At 50.2% G+C, this 14,552-nt stretch overlaps 1 protein-coding gene across 2 annotated transcripts in view; it reads left to right on the forward strand.

The window, feature by feature from the left end:
• Sdk2 (sidekick cell adhesion molecule 2) overlaps positions 1–14,552 on the forward strand; it is a 277,776-nt gene that overhangs the window by 229,669 nt on the left and 33,555 nt on the right. The window contains exons 31-36 of one of the 2 annotated variants that reach the window (XM_021175806.2): positions 429–532; positions 1,049–1,119; positions 2,418–2,553; positions 4,122–4,178; positions 5,877–5,978; positions 6,091–6,206. In XM_021175806.2, coding sequence (XP_021031465.1) covers positions 429–532; positions 1,049–1,119; positions 2,418–2,553; positions 4,122–4,178; positions 5,877–5,978; positions 6,091–6,206 — 586 coding nt within the window. The remainder of the gene's footprint in view (positions 1–428; positions 533–1,048; positions 1,120–2,417; positions 2,554–4,121; positions 4,179–5,876; positions 5,979–6,090; positions 6,207–14,552) is intronic. The other variant, XM_085829438.1, reaches the window with a different exon arrangement.

Below are 14,552 nucleotides of genomic sequence, written 5' to 3' on the forward strand. Positions count from 1 at the left end.
GATGAGACCCCACAGTAGAGGTGATGGCATGAGTCCTGAGGGACAATGTGTCAGTCAGACTTGTCATCACAGTGGCAAACTCCTGGAGGAAGCAACTTATAGGGGGAAGGATTTGTCTGAGAGCACAGCCATAGAGGTTTCAGCCTGAGGCCAACTGGGTCTGTTGCTCTGGGCCAGTGGAGCATGTGGCAGAGGCACACGGTACCCGGGGAAACAGACCTGGAGGAAGGGCTTGAGGATGTAAGATGCGTGCGCATGTCCCAGTGATGCACTTCCTTGACCAAGGCCGCACTTCCTGAAGTTTCAGTTTCTCAAAACGATCCAACCCATTGGGACCCAAGTCTTCAACAACCTGTCGGGGGGAATCGTTCATACTCAAATCACAGTTGACACCTTGGTCATTGGTCCCCAACTCCCTCCCTCCACAGACTCAAACCCTTTACGTCCTACAAGTTCCGAGTGAAGGCGACCAACGACATCGGCGATAGCGAGTTCAGCGAGGAATCAGAGTCGCTGACCACCCTGCAGGCCGGTCAGTGCCATCTCCCTGCTTGGGCTTCTTGCTCCTGACCCTGCTTGCTCCCTGGGTACAAAAGGCTCTTCTGTGGGAGGGACCCCTGACGGTGAGAGATGGCTCACGAGGCCTGCTAGGCCTGTCTACCTCCAGGCCAGAATGCCCAGAGGTTTGGGACAAAAGGGACTTTGATCAGAGCTCGGGGTCCTAATCCTGCCTAGAATTTGGGTGCATTTCTTCTCCGATGGTCCTCCATCTAGCGGGAAGTGGGAGCAGCTGCTCACCCTGGCCCTGCATCGAACAGCCACCTTAGTCCTGTGGCTTTGAGAAACTCTTAAGATCCTAGGTTTGGGCTGAGATCAGGCTTCCAGCTCACCCTGGCTGTTGTGAGGAAAACAGCGTGGGTGGGTCTCCAGGGTAACTTCAGCAGGACCCACCTAGCCAACCAATGTCAGCAGAATCTGGTCCCTGTGGGTTTCTGGGTGGTGCTGACACTCCAGGCCCCAGAGCCTAGCCCTCTGTCTCCCTCCACAGCCCCAGATGAGGCACCTACCATCCTATCAGTGACTCCGCACACCACCACCTCTGTGCTAATCCGATGGCAGGTAAGGCTAGGTCGACAAGATGGGTTCATTCCAGAAAAACTCTTGGCTGGGACCAGAAAAATCTACCAGTCCCCACCAGGGCTGCCTCAGCCTCTTTTCTATACCCCCAGAGCACAGGGAAAGGCAGGGGATGGGGGAGGGACATCAAGGTGCATGCATGTCACAGAATGTGACCATGAGTCACAGAGTCCAAGTGACAGGGTTAGTTTCATGACCCCAGACATGTTGAATCTGTATGCAGAGAAGCACAGGGGACTCTGAGGATTCCCCAAGGTTCCGTAAAGCCCAGACCCGGAGGTCAGTAACAGGCTTCCCAACAGCAACCTGTGACCTTCCTCATGAGCAGCATCCCTTTGTGTGTGTTAGTCTCTCCCAGCTGCCTGCTCTTCAGAGAGAAATGTTTGTTCTGCCAGGGTCCGAGACAACCTCAGCTATCACGCTGCCCATCCATTCTCTGGAGCGCAACCTTGGGCTCAGCAGGACACCCACAGAAACCCCTACATAGGTAGAGGCTAGCTAGCTCCTGACCCTACCTCTCAGGATCTGAGGAACTGGGCCCAGTAGCAATCCTTGTGTAGCTGAGGCCTGGGACCCCAGAGGGGACATCCCCCTAAGTGGAAATGACCTAGCAACCTCTCCTGAGCCAGAGGAGGCTGTAGCCAATGGGACACCTGGGCAAAAGGGCCAGGCGATACCCATGGCAGCCAGGGAAGCAATTAAGGAGCCAATAAAAAGGCTGAACCATTTCAACAGATGTCTCAAAGGAGGGTCATCAAGAAAATAGTTTCTACTTGGCAAAAAGCCTGTCCTCCAGCTCAGCCGAGGACAGAAAGCAAAGGAGGAAAGAGAGGCCATATCTATGTGCATGCTTATGCTAGTGTAGGCCAGGGGCTCAGCTCATAGGAGACACCAGGATGTCCACCAGGTGGTCATCAGACAGCAGCAGCCCCAGGGAGGCCAGAAGTGGGTCACGGGGGTTCTGGACGAGCAATGGCTGGTGATTCCAGGGGCGTGTTTTCAGGTCTTATTTCTGCCATGTGACCATGGGCATGTACCTTCATGTCTCTGAGTAGGTCTCCTGCTCTGCTGAAGGGGGCTTGCATGGTGGTCCCTGTCCTTCCCCCCACCCCCAAAGAGACCATAACAACCTCTTTGGAAACGCCCGCCCCTATCCCCATTGTTTTCCTGGTTGGGACCGAGCACCTGCCCTGTGGCTGCAGGAGGCATGATGGACAGAGATGGGGTGGAGTGAGGTGAGCCATAGTCAAGGCCCCTCCCCATGTTTGACCCTCCCGTAGCCTCCATCTGAGGACAAGATCAACGGCATCCTCTTGGGCTTCCGGATCCGGTACCGGGAGCTGCTCTATGATGGGCTGAGGGGCTTCACTCTTCGAGGCATCAACAACCCTGGGGCCAAGTGGGCTGAGCTCACCTGTGAGTAGCACTTCCGGGACCTTAGGGAGGGTGGGGGTGGGCATTCTCACCTTCCCCATCCATCTGCTGCTCCCAGTCTCCTTGAGTCTGCTAACCTGCATCCCTGCCTCCCTCCCCTCGTGTTCCTCTTCTTACCCATCCATTCACTTGCTAAGCGTTTGTTTATTGAGCACCTTCTATATGCTCCAAGACACTCTGGGCACAGCAGTGGTTAAACAGACAGGTCCCTGATCTCTTGGATCAGTCTGATGGAAAAAGAACCAAGCATTCAATAATCTAGCCCTGAGGTAGATGTCAGGGGGAGAATGTTCCAGACAAAAAGTGACAAAAGACATTCTTGACATGGGAGGATGATTGCAGGTTAGGCAGGTGAATGTGTGGGGGGAGGAACCAGCAGCTCAACATCTAGACCCCTATCAAGAACAACAGTCAAGACCCCTCCTATTCCCTGGGAAGTCACTACCCAGACCTCGGGCCAAAGAAGCCAGCCTTCAAGCATAGAAGAAGCAGAGAAAAGGGAGAGATTTAGGGGAAATCCAGGGAGAGAGGGTGCTGAGAAAGCCGAGAGCAAGAGGAGGGTGTGAGTGGAATTTGTAGATCACTCGGGAGCATGGAGGATGCTGGGAAAGCCATGAGCAAGAGGAGGGTGTGAGTGGACTTTGTAGGACACTCAGGGAGCACAGAGGAGGTGCCCCAGCCACGGGAGAGGTGACAGGGAGAGAGGCAAGGAGGCTGTGGTGTTAACATAGCAAAAGAGCATGAGGCTGAGCCAAGGAAGCAGGCTAGGTGTGCCATGAGTGTGGAATCCACAGGGCTCCTGGTCTGTTCCTCCAGGAAGGGAGAGGGAGGCAGACAGGAAAGAGGAGGCCTTGTAGAGGATTAAGAAGGGAGCTACACTGTTCACAGAAGAGGAGTTAGCGGGAGAGAGGAGATGGCCTAGGTCCCCATGGGCTGTGCTGCCCCGTCCCACATCTCCCAAGCTTAGGCAGCCATCGCTTCCAGGGGTGAGCATGGGCAAAATGACTGAGCACCAAGCAAGGGACATGAAGCGAACGAGACCGGCAGAAACACCTGACCTAATAGCTCATGTTATTTTCTTATATTTATTTATTTATTTCAGCCAATGTCTGCCCGTGGCTGTGATTTTTTTTTATATGATCTGTGTCTGATTCACTCATATTTCTTGGCAATAAAATGGTTTCTGGTTCATATGAGGGAATTCACGATGCCAATATTTCACCGTGGTTTGCCCAAACTCCGGAGTGAAACCGGGGAGCCGGTGGGATAAAAGCGGGCCCCCCCCAGAGCTGCCCTCAGGGTTGCTAGGCTCTGAGAGGCTCCCCCGTGGCTTTGGTCAGTGTCCACCGAGGTAGGGACAGCAATGGTTTAGGAACTTCCCCCTCCCCATGTCCACCCTGACTAAGCACTAGGAATGGGAAACAGCCCTGTCCGCTCTGTCACAGCCTTGTCATTCCATCCCAGGCCTGGTTGGTTCCCAGTGGGTGGGGTGCCTGCATACACTAACCTCTATCTGCTGTCTCCCTGGCTTCTCACCCCCTGCCCCTCAGCCTTGTACTCCATGCGGAACCTGACCCGGCCCAGCCTCACGCAGTACGAGCTGGACAGTAAGTCCCCTTGCATGGGTGGTCCATCGTGGCCCCAGGCCTCCTGGGATGGGCTGGGGAGGGGAGATCGCCAAGAACACCTGGCCCCAGGCCAGCACACTGTACTAGTTTTCTTTCTGTTGCCCTGATAAAGACCAGGATGAAAAGCGACTTGAAGGGGGAAAGGATTTGTTAGGCTTACATGTCTCAGTCAATAGTCCATCACTGAGGGAAGCCACACAGTGGTAACTCAAGGTAGGAACTAAAGCAGAAGCCACAGAAGAACAATTCTTATCGGATTGCTACCCTAGCCAGCTCAGCCTGCTCGCTTATACCACCCAGGACCACCTGCCCAGGGATGGCACCACCCACAAAGCAGCTGGGCCTTCCCACTGCTTTAATCAAGAAAATGCCTCTCCAGAGGCATAATCTCCACTGAGGTCTCCTCCTCTCAGATGACTCTAGCTTTGTCAAGCTGACAAAAACCTAGCCAGCCTACCCACCCAGGGCGCTTGAGGACTGCCTCTAACACACACATCTTTTAAGCACATGAAGCAAGAGGCATTTTGGAAGAGAGTTCCCCCAGGCCTATCCTATAAGTGCTTGAGTAGGAACGTGTATAGACTTGCATGCATGAGGAGACAGTGAGTCAACAGTAGGAGGTAAAGCAGAAGAGAGAAGCATGCCCACATGCTTTATACAAGGCAGGTAGGTGGGCATCTATTGCTACTGCCCAGCTTGACCCATGTAAGACATGTTGGCCCTAACCATCTCTCTATCCCCATCTGAGGCTCCTGGATGGAATATGTCAACCCCCAGCCTGTCCCCTTGTGGCTCCCCTCTGCCCCTTGCTGTTTCTGAAGCCTCAGCAGGTTCTGCCCACATCCACCCAAGGAAAGCCAACCTCGAGAACTAGACTGCCCTCTTCTCCTCAGCCTGAGCCTATGCATGTCAGAACTGGCACCCTGGGGAACAAGGGAAGTAGAGAGACAGGGACAATAGAGTTCAGGGGATAGGGGGACATATTGGCACCATGGGAAGGGATCACATCTCCCCACCAAAGGTAACAAAGCCCATTTGCTTGCAGTGGCTTCTCCTCACTGGGCATCCCCACCAAGCACTTCAAACTTGACTAACACGTGGGATTTCTTCACCCCAAATTCACATTCCATAAACACGTCCCCTCTTGGACTGAGCTAGTGGAGCTGAAGGGGTCAGCAGTGGCATACAACCCAATAGCAAGGCTTGTTCTCCACCTTGGAGAGAACACAGGATTCCATCCCTAGCCCCAAAAGAGGAGGGGAAAAAAGAGCTAGTGAAGGGGGACAGATGGGGACACAGCAGGGACATGATGGAAATGGATTGCGTCTGTCATAGTAGGAAGGGTACAGGCAAGGAAGGTTTGACCCTCTGACCCAGGGTGGCCAGGACTATTGACAGTCTCAACACCACTGACTTGAAGATTCAATTGTATTGATGACCCTAGAGCAGATGGAGACTTTGTGTCCCGGGCCTGCTTTGCATCCCATAGGCACATTGGCAGGGTGCAGCCTAAGCATCTAAGGCTTTCCACTTGTTTCCTCCCCGTTGTCACGTGGGGGGCAAGAATGGTAGCTATGCCTCCTTCCCCCGGCTCCCCCGTAGTTCCAGCTTCCCTAGAGGACTCCTTCCACCAGCTCTGTGACCTTCTGTGTTCCTGACCCCCACTCTCCCCCATAGATCTGAGCAAGCACAGGCGTTACGAGATCCGAATGAGCATATACAACGCCGTGGGTGAGGGACCCTTGAGCCCGCCGCAAGAGGTCTTTGTTGGGGAGGCAGGTGAGTTTGAGTCCCAGATACAGGATCCAGGGCCCCCATCTTGCCCTAGCCCACCTCCCCTTCCATAGCTTAGACCCGTGAACACTCACTCTCCAACCTCCGTGCCCTCCAGTGCCCACGGCAGCACCGCAGAACGTGGCCATCCACAGTGCCACAGCCACACAGCTGGATGTGACCTGGGAGCCACCCCCTTTGGACAACCAGAATGGAGACATCCAAGGATACAAGGTATGTGTGACCTGGCAGAGGAATGGTGAGCAGAGGAGTCAAGGGGTAGGGAGGGCTGGGTGAGTGGGATGGGTGCCACTGTACACCTGTGGTCTGGGCTATGTGCACAGCTGGCAGAAATATTTTTGTGGCATTGTAGAAGATTTCCATTCTGAGATGGGCTTAACTTGATCGGAGGAACTCAGACCCTACCTAGGCTTGTTCTGCTTTAATGCACACAATGCCCAAACCCGTCACCTCCAGTCCCACAGTCACATAAGATGCTCCATTGGTAGAGTGTTTGCATCAACCAGATGTGGAGGTTTATATAATCCCAGCCCTCCAGCGGTGGAGGCAGGAGAATTGGAGGTTGGGGTCATTTTGGGCTTTATAGCAAGTTCAAGGCCAGCCTAGGCTATAAGAGACCCTGTCTCAGAAAAAAAAAATCTATGGGGTTCTTGGCCCATCTTTAATTAGAAGACCAATTTGCAAAGTACCTTGGCAGTCTTTGGAAATCTGCTTTGAAACTCTTCCAGCCTGCTGAAAGCCCACAAAGCTGTTACATTGTTACATTGTGGGTACCATTATATGAGGAAACTGTAGCCCAACTGATATAGTCTGGGCAGGTCACAACCTATCCGGTGTTAGAATCCAGAAGCCCAAATCACCCTTGCCAGGAAGCAGAGCACGTACTCAGATCCTGGAGGAGGCGGTGGGTGTGTGGAAGAGTTAAGAGCCAATTGGCGTCCCTCGTTGCAGCACGCAGCCCTTGGCTGTAGCGAAAGCTTGCCTCCCTCGCCAACATCTGGAATACTCTGGTTCCTTCCTGATATTTGGATGGTATTTCAGAAAACTGTCTCCACGCAATGGCCCTGGGGACCCAGGCTGTGCAAACCATAGAACCCCATGGTTTTCCTGGCCCAACCCATCCATAGGTGGCCATGAATGTGTGCCAGGGTGAAACACTCGCTCTGCCACTCAGCCTGTGGAGGCAGGCCACCTGGTACAAGGCAAAATCCAGCATCGGAACCTCTTCCATCCAGGATGGAGGAGGGGGAGAAACGGGGAGGGAGGCATCTTGTCAAGGATGCTCTGGAGATGGATGGTACCCCACCAAGCTTCGCCCGGGAGCGCCAGCTGGGAAAACCAAATATTACACTCACCGCCTACGCCTCTGGAGAGGAAGGAGGCGCCAGGCAGAGCCAGCCACCGTGTGGAAGCCACTAGACTGTTGAAGTGGTGCGTTAGCACAGAGATTCAGGAAATGTGTGGGTACCCAGGTACCATATAGAACACAGCGGATGTCTGCAGTTCCCAGAAAACATTGCCCATCCCTGGGTGTGAACCACAGGGATGGAACTGCCACATCCCGGATGCGTGCTAACCAGCGGTGAGCCATCAGCACCCGTGGACCGGGCCTGGTGTGTTTCCATCAGCATCTGGGCTGCAGGTGAGACTCAGCTGGCAGAGTGCTTACCTGGTGTGTGTGAAATCCTGGGGGTTCTGTCCCCAGCACCGTCTATCCAGCTGTGATGGTGGATACCTGTCACACCTGTAACCCCGGCACTCAGGAGGTGGAGGTAAAAGCCTCACAAGGTCAAGATCATCCTTTGCTACCTAGCAAGTTCAAAGCCAGACTGGGATACATAGATCCTTGGAAGAAAAACAAGAGGGGGGGAGGAAGAGAAGAAAAAGGAGGAGGGAGAGAAGGAGAAAAGGAAGAAGGAAGAAAAGAAGAAAGGAGGAGGAGGAAGAGGAGGAAGAAGAAAGAAGGAGGAGGAGGAAGAAGAGGAGGAGGAAGAAGGAAGAAGTAATAGTAGTAGTGGTGGTGGTGGTGATGGAGCTGGTAGATTCTGACAGAGGACCATGGCCTGAGGATAGACCAGGAAACGTGAGCAGTGTCATGGCCAGGGGAGCTTGGGGAAGATGGAAACTTCAGTCACAGGGAAGGCAAAGGAGGAGGGGGCTGGAGAGACCTGGAGTCTGGCTCCCTGTGTTTTCATTCCAAAACATCTACAGTTGAGCAGTGGCTTCACACACCTTTAATCCAATCACTCGAGGCCAGCTTGGTCTACAGAGTGAGTGCCAGGGCAGCCAAGGATACACAGAGAAACCCTGTCTCTATTGAGGAAAAAATATCTGCCAGCCGCCAAGGGAGACAATGAAGCTGTAGTTACAAGTGGGGCTTAAGAGAACAGCTCCAAACCAGAGAAAGCACTGGACTGGAAGAGCCTACACAGACACAGATGGCAAACAAAAGAAGACCTGACCCTGAGCCTTGGGACAAGAGTCTGGTGATGGCTCAGAGCACAAAGGAGAAACTGAGACGGAGCGAGTGCAGCCCAGGGAGCAGCTATTGGGCTGTTAAGAGAGAACTACAACCCAGCTGTTCTGCGGCTCTTGATTGGCTTTTTCTGAGATGTTGGAAGGGGCTGGAGATGGAGCTAAGTTGATTGGACCCAAAGCCCTAAGGTCCAACCTGCAGCACCACAGAAACCAGGATGGGGTATGTACGTACCTGTAATGCTAGCACTAGGGAGGCAGAGACAGGAGGATCAGAAGTTCTGCATCATCCTTGGTTGCATAGTGACTTTGAAGATAGCCTGGGCTATGTGAAATCCTATCTAGGAAAAAAAAAAGATGCTGGAATTACAACAGATTATTCACTTTAACAGGATTGGCCAACTATAGCCAACAGGCCAAATTTAGCCCACTGTCTTTGCATAAGTAATGTTTTCTTGGGATATAGCTATGCCTATATGTTTACAAATTGCCATGGCAACATTTGCATAAGAAAGTGATGAACAAGGACAGCCAGGGCTATACAGAGAAACCCTGTCTCAAAAAAAAAAAAAAAAAAAGTGATGAACAGACTTTTATAGTTGCAACAGAGACCTACAAAACCTAAAACTTTGGTCATCTAGTCCTCTACAGACAAAAATATAGTCAGTGTGGCCTTAAAGAGAGCCAACAGAGCCTTGGTGACACACATCATTAATCCCAGCACTCAGGAAGCAGAGGTAGGCAGATCTCTGTGAGTTTGAGGCCACCCTGGTCTACATGGTGAGTTCTGGGTCGGCCAGGAATACAGGGTTTCAAATTTTAATTAATTAATTTAAAAGTAAACTATTTAGTCATATATTATGATGTATGCCTGTAATCCAAGTACAGAAAGAAAGTAGGGGTGAGACAGGAGAATTATAAATTCAAGGTCAGCTAGTGCTCCATAGTCTCCAAAGTGGATGAATGAATGGGTGGATGGATGGATGAGTGAATGAATGAATGAATGAATGAAAAGAGAGCCACCAGCCGGGCGTGGTGGCGCATGCCTTTAATCCCAGCACTCGGGAGGCAGAGGCAGGCGGATTTCTGAGTTCGAGGCCAGCCTGGTCTAAGTGAGTGCCAGGACAGCCAGGGCTACACAGAGAAACCCTGTCTCGAAAAACCAAAAAAAAAAAAAAAAAAAAAAAAAAAAAAAAAAAAAAAAAAAAAAAAAAGAGAGCCACCAAAGTACTGATGGAAAGAGGAGCTGAGAATTATGAGTTCAAGGCTAGCCAAGCTACATAGTCTCAAAAATGGATGGATGGGTGGATGATGGATGGATGGGTGTGATGGATGGATGGATGGATGGTTGGATGGATGGAGGACGGGTGGGTGGATAGGCAGATAGATGGATGGAGAGCCACCGGCCCAGGCATGGCAGCACATACCCATCATTCGAGCTGGAATGGAAAGCAGGGTTGAGGCAGGAGAATTGTAGGCTCATAGCTAATCTTGTCTACTTATCAAAATTCTTGCCCCAAAATAACAAGGGTGAAGCTGGAGAGATGGCTCCCTAGTTAAGACCACTTGCTTCATTTCTCAACACCCACAGCTGGCTGGGACTTCAGCTACCAGAACTCTGACACCTTCTGACCCTGCACTCATGTGCACAGTGGCACACGGACAGGGATACACACACACACACACACACACACGCATGCATGTGTGTACACATAACTAAAAATTTAAAATATAGTAAAAACAAGGGTTATACGTTGATTGTGGCAAAACACACCCATAATACCAGTTTTCTGAAGGTGGAGGCAGGGGGATCAAGAGCTCAAAGTCCTCCTCAACCAGATAGCTAGTTCCAGTCTGCATGAGACTGTGTCAGTAACTAAAACAAACAAGGACTGAGAAAGTGACTAAGCCAGAGAACAACTGTTTATCATGCACAAGGCCACGGGTTCCATTCCATAGTTGCCTCCCCCCGCCCCCAACAATAACAAACTGGCATTGCCTTGATAGCAGTGAAGTCCCTCACGGGTCCCAGGCAGGTGGGGCGGGCAGGCAGGCAGGTGGGCGGATTCCTCCTGCGGGGGATCACAGCTATGGGAGGGCAACATTGGGCCAGCGTGACCGTGAGACATTTCCCTGTTGTGGTTCCCTAGATGGATGTGCTGTGGTGACTTCTTACGTAGCCCTCCCATAGCATCAGGTGTTCGTAGCAGTCTAAAGACTGTGGAATTCACAGGAGGAGGACGCAGGTCCACGTGCCTCTAAGTGGCAAGACTTCCCTGCTTTGAAAGCAAAATTTGAAATCCATTGTAAATGCACAAATGCTGTCTGTTCATCTGCTCATCCACTGACATAATGAGAAGGGGTTGTTTGTTTCTTTGTTTGTTTTTTGAGACAGGGTCTTACATTAGCTCAGCATGATTTTAAACTATGTCCCCTTGGCTATGTCCCCAAGGGTGACCTTGAACTTGTGACCCGTCAGCCTCCAAGTGAGGGGTGACAGGTGTGCAATAGAGTGCCTGGATTTTCTACATCTTAGCTTTTGTGGCTCTTACTACAGCGTAACATGGGAGTGTAAATATCTTCTTCAAGATCCTGATTTTAATACTTTTGGATACATTCCCAGAAATGAGATTGCTGGATCATATGGTAATTCTATTTTTAATTTTCTTTGAAGAACTCCAGACTGTTTCCCACCGTAACTATGCCATTTTACATTTCCAATGATGGCACAGGAGGCTTCTAGCTTCTCACCAGAGGGCTGGCTATCTTCTTCTTCTTTTTTTTTTCCAAGAATTATTTATTTATTTATTTTATGTATATGAGTACATTGTAGCTGTCTTCAGACACACCAGAAGAGGGCATCAGATCCCATTACAGATGGTTGTGAGCCACCATGTGGTTGCTAGGAATTGAACTCAGGACAGGATGAGCAGTCAGAGCTCTTATTGGCTAAGCCATCTCTCCAGACCCAGGGCTGGTTATCTTTTGATACTTTAATAACAGCCACTGCTGTAGATGCCATGTTTTGAGACAGGGTTTCATATAACCCAGACTGGTCTTGAATTCACTGTGTCACTAAGAATGACATTTAACCTCTAGTCCTCTTGCTTCCATTACCCAAATGCTGGGATTACAGGTGTGTGTCCTGGTGCGTGGCTGGTCATGGTGGCATGGACTCGAATCTCCACCCAATTCATGTTTGGTAGTGCCTCCTGACTTTCCAGGTTCCTGTTACCCATTTATTTGTCTGCTCTTGGGGATGGTCTGTTTGTTTTCCTGTCTCAAAGCTATATGAACCCAGAAGACATTGTGTTAAGTGAAATGAGCCAACCACCAGGAAGCCACCAGGAAGACTGGTCTGCATGACCTCACTCACACATGACCTGACTCATCAAAGTCCCTAGGATAGTAATAATAGGATAGAATAGTCCAAGTCAGGCTGGAGAAATGGCTCAGGGTTTAAGAGCACTGACTGCTCTTCCATAGGTCCAGAGTTCAATTCCCAGCAACCACATGGTGGCTCACAACCATCTGTAATGGGACCCACCCAATGGATCCCATTAATATAAACAAATAAATATAAATTAAATAAATTTTAAAAAAGAATAGTCCAAGTCACAAAATGAGGAAGAAGAAGGTGGTCGCCAGATTTGGGAGGGACTGGAGAGATGCTGGTCATATGGCAAACATTTCAAGCCAGGCATGGTTGCACACACCTTTACTCCCAGCCCTTGGAAGGCAGGTACCGGTGGGTCTCCATGAATTCAAGCCAGCCAGAGCTACATAGAGAGACCCTGTCTCAAAAATGAAAGTGGAAAAACATGGGCACTTAGAAGCTGAGGCAGGGCCACAGAGTGAGTTCCGGGCCTTTCTGAGGAAGAGTGAGCCTATCCCAAAGAAACAAAAATAACCCCCAGCCAAAAGAGGTTCAGGCATGTAAGGATGAACCCGTCCCTGGATCTAACCTGCAGGATGCTAGCCATGCCCAATAAAACTGTAGTGTGTAGCTAAAATACGTATGCTGACCCTGGCTCTTAAAGGTTCTTACTGTGCATCAAAAAAGGTCACTGTAGGTCAGGGATTTAGCACAATTAGAAGCATTTGCTTAAAGGCTTGGGTTCCGATTGTAATCCTGCAGTTTTCTAGGAATCGCAGCACAGATGCCCAGTACAGGAAAGGGGCAATCCCTGAACCAGGATCAAGCACAGCAGCTCCTGCTTCTGCTCTCTCAGCGATTATTCCTACCTACACACACACACAAACACACACACACACACACACAAACACACACACACACACACACACCACCTTCTGATTTATCCAGCAAGGGCAGCAGGTAGAGTTTATTAAGGACTCTCTTGAGTTGTAACCAACAAGATATAAATACTAATGCTAAGGCTTAATTAAAACTCTTCTTAGGGGGCTGGTGAGATGGCTCAGCGGGTAAGAGCACCTGACTGCTCTTCTGAAGGTCCTGAGTTCAAATCCCAGCAACCACATGGTGGCTCACAACCATCCGTAAGGAGATCTGACTCCCTCTTCTGGAGTGTCTGAAGACGGCTACAGTGTTCTTAGATAAACCCATACCCAAATAGATAGGCTTTTCTTATTCTTTCTCAATCATTTGGTTCTCTAATTTCAATCATTTCTGAATCACTCTTCTCAAAATCTGTTAATAAATTGTGATTTTTATGAAAAGTAAAAAAAAAAAAAAAAAAAAAAGAGGTGACCGTTGGAGGTGACAGGTGCCAATCAGCTTGGGTTGACAGTGGGCCCCAGTGGGTGGGTATGAAAACACCAGAGGGCTTGGGGTAGGGCTCAGCTGGGAGAGTGGTTAGCATTCATGATTCCTGGGGTTTGACCCTCTGCAGGCATAAAGCAACAGGTGTGGGGGCCTCTACCTGTAATCCCAGCTCTTAGGAGGTAGAGGCAGGAGGGTCAGCTCCAGGTTTACCCTTAGTCACTTTGTAAAATCAAGAGCGGCTGGGCTATGTAAGTCCTGCTTCCAAAAAAGGGTAAATAAATAATAATAACAACAGGTTGGCCAGAGAGAGGTGCAGTGCTGATCAAGTGCTTCTGAGCATACTTAAGGCCCTGGGCTCTGTTTCTGGCACTATAAGGAGAGAGAGAGAGAGAGAGAGAGAGAGAGAGAGAAGAGGGGCTGGAGAGATGGCTCAGTGGTTAAGAGCACTGACTGCTCTTCCAGGAGTCCTGAGTTCAATTCCCAGCAATCACATGGTGGCTCACAACCATCTGTAATGGGACCTGTTGCCCTCTTCTGGGATGTCTGAAGATAACAACAGTATACTCACATACACAAAATAAATAAATAAATCTTAAAAAAAAAAAACCTTCCCTTCCCTCACTCCATTTCTCAGAACAGTCTCAGGTTTGGCTTGGAGACTATTATCCTGCTAGCAGTAATCAATAAACCTTTTTTTAAAAATAAAAAGAAAAGAAGAGGAGAAAAAAACATTAATTATATATCTTAATTCTATTAAATTTTCGTCAACTATACGTCAGAAAAGTGGTTAAAGGGGAAACGGGCTGGGAATAAGAACCAAGAGTTAAGAAATGAGGTCAGCGTCATCCGCTGCCGCTCCAGCCATTTCCCCCCATGACACGTCTGTTGGCCTTTGTATCAACCATGGGTGAGGTGTGAGTCTAGGTGCCTGGGACACAAAGGAGCCAGATGGACGGGGTGCCTGCCCTCTGGAGCCCACAGCCTGGATTCAGTACATACTCACTTCCCCATGAGTGGGCGCTCTACCAATCAATCATGTCACCTTGGGGACCAGGATCCAGCCTCAGCCCTTGTCCCTTTTACTGTGTATCCTCATCTAACAAAGGTCTACTGACAGCAAGCAGGCAGCCTGCTTCTCTATCCTACACCTTGACACTGCCGTGCCCAAGGGTGTGACCCCAGCCATTGACCCTGTCTCCCCAACAACACCAAGTATCTCCCTCTAGGACCCGTCATAGGTAGGCCATAAAGGCATTCTGAAATTTGTTTCTTCTTTTGTTCATTACTTAGTATTTTCATATGTTTATGTGCTTGTCTGCATGAGTTCATGTGGACCACAG

Source organism: Mus caroli, unplaced genomic scaffold (genome assembly GCF_978045245.1).
Source record: "Mus caroli unplaced genomic scaffold, Mus_caroli_1 scaffold_13, whole genome shotgun sequence".
NCBI lineage: Eukaryota > Metazoa > Chordata > Mammalia > Rodentia > Muridae > Mus > Mus caroli.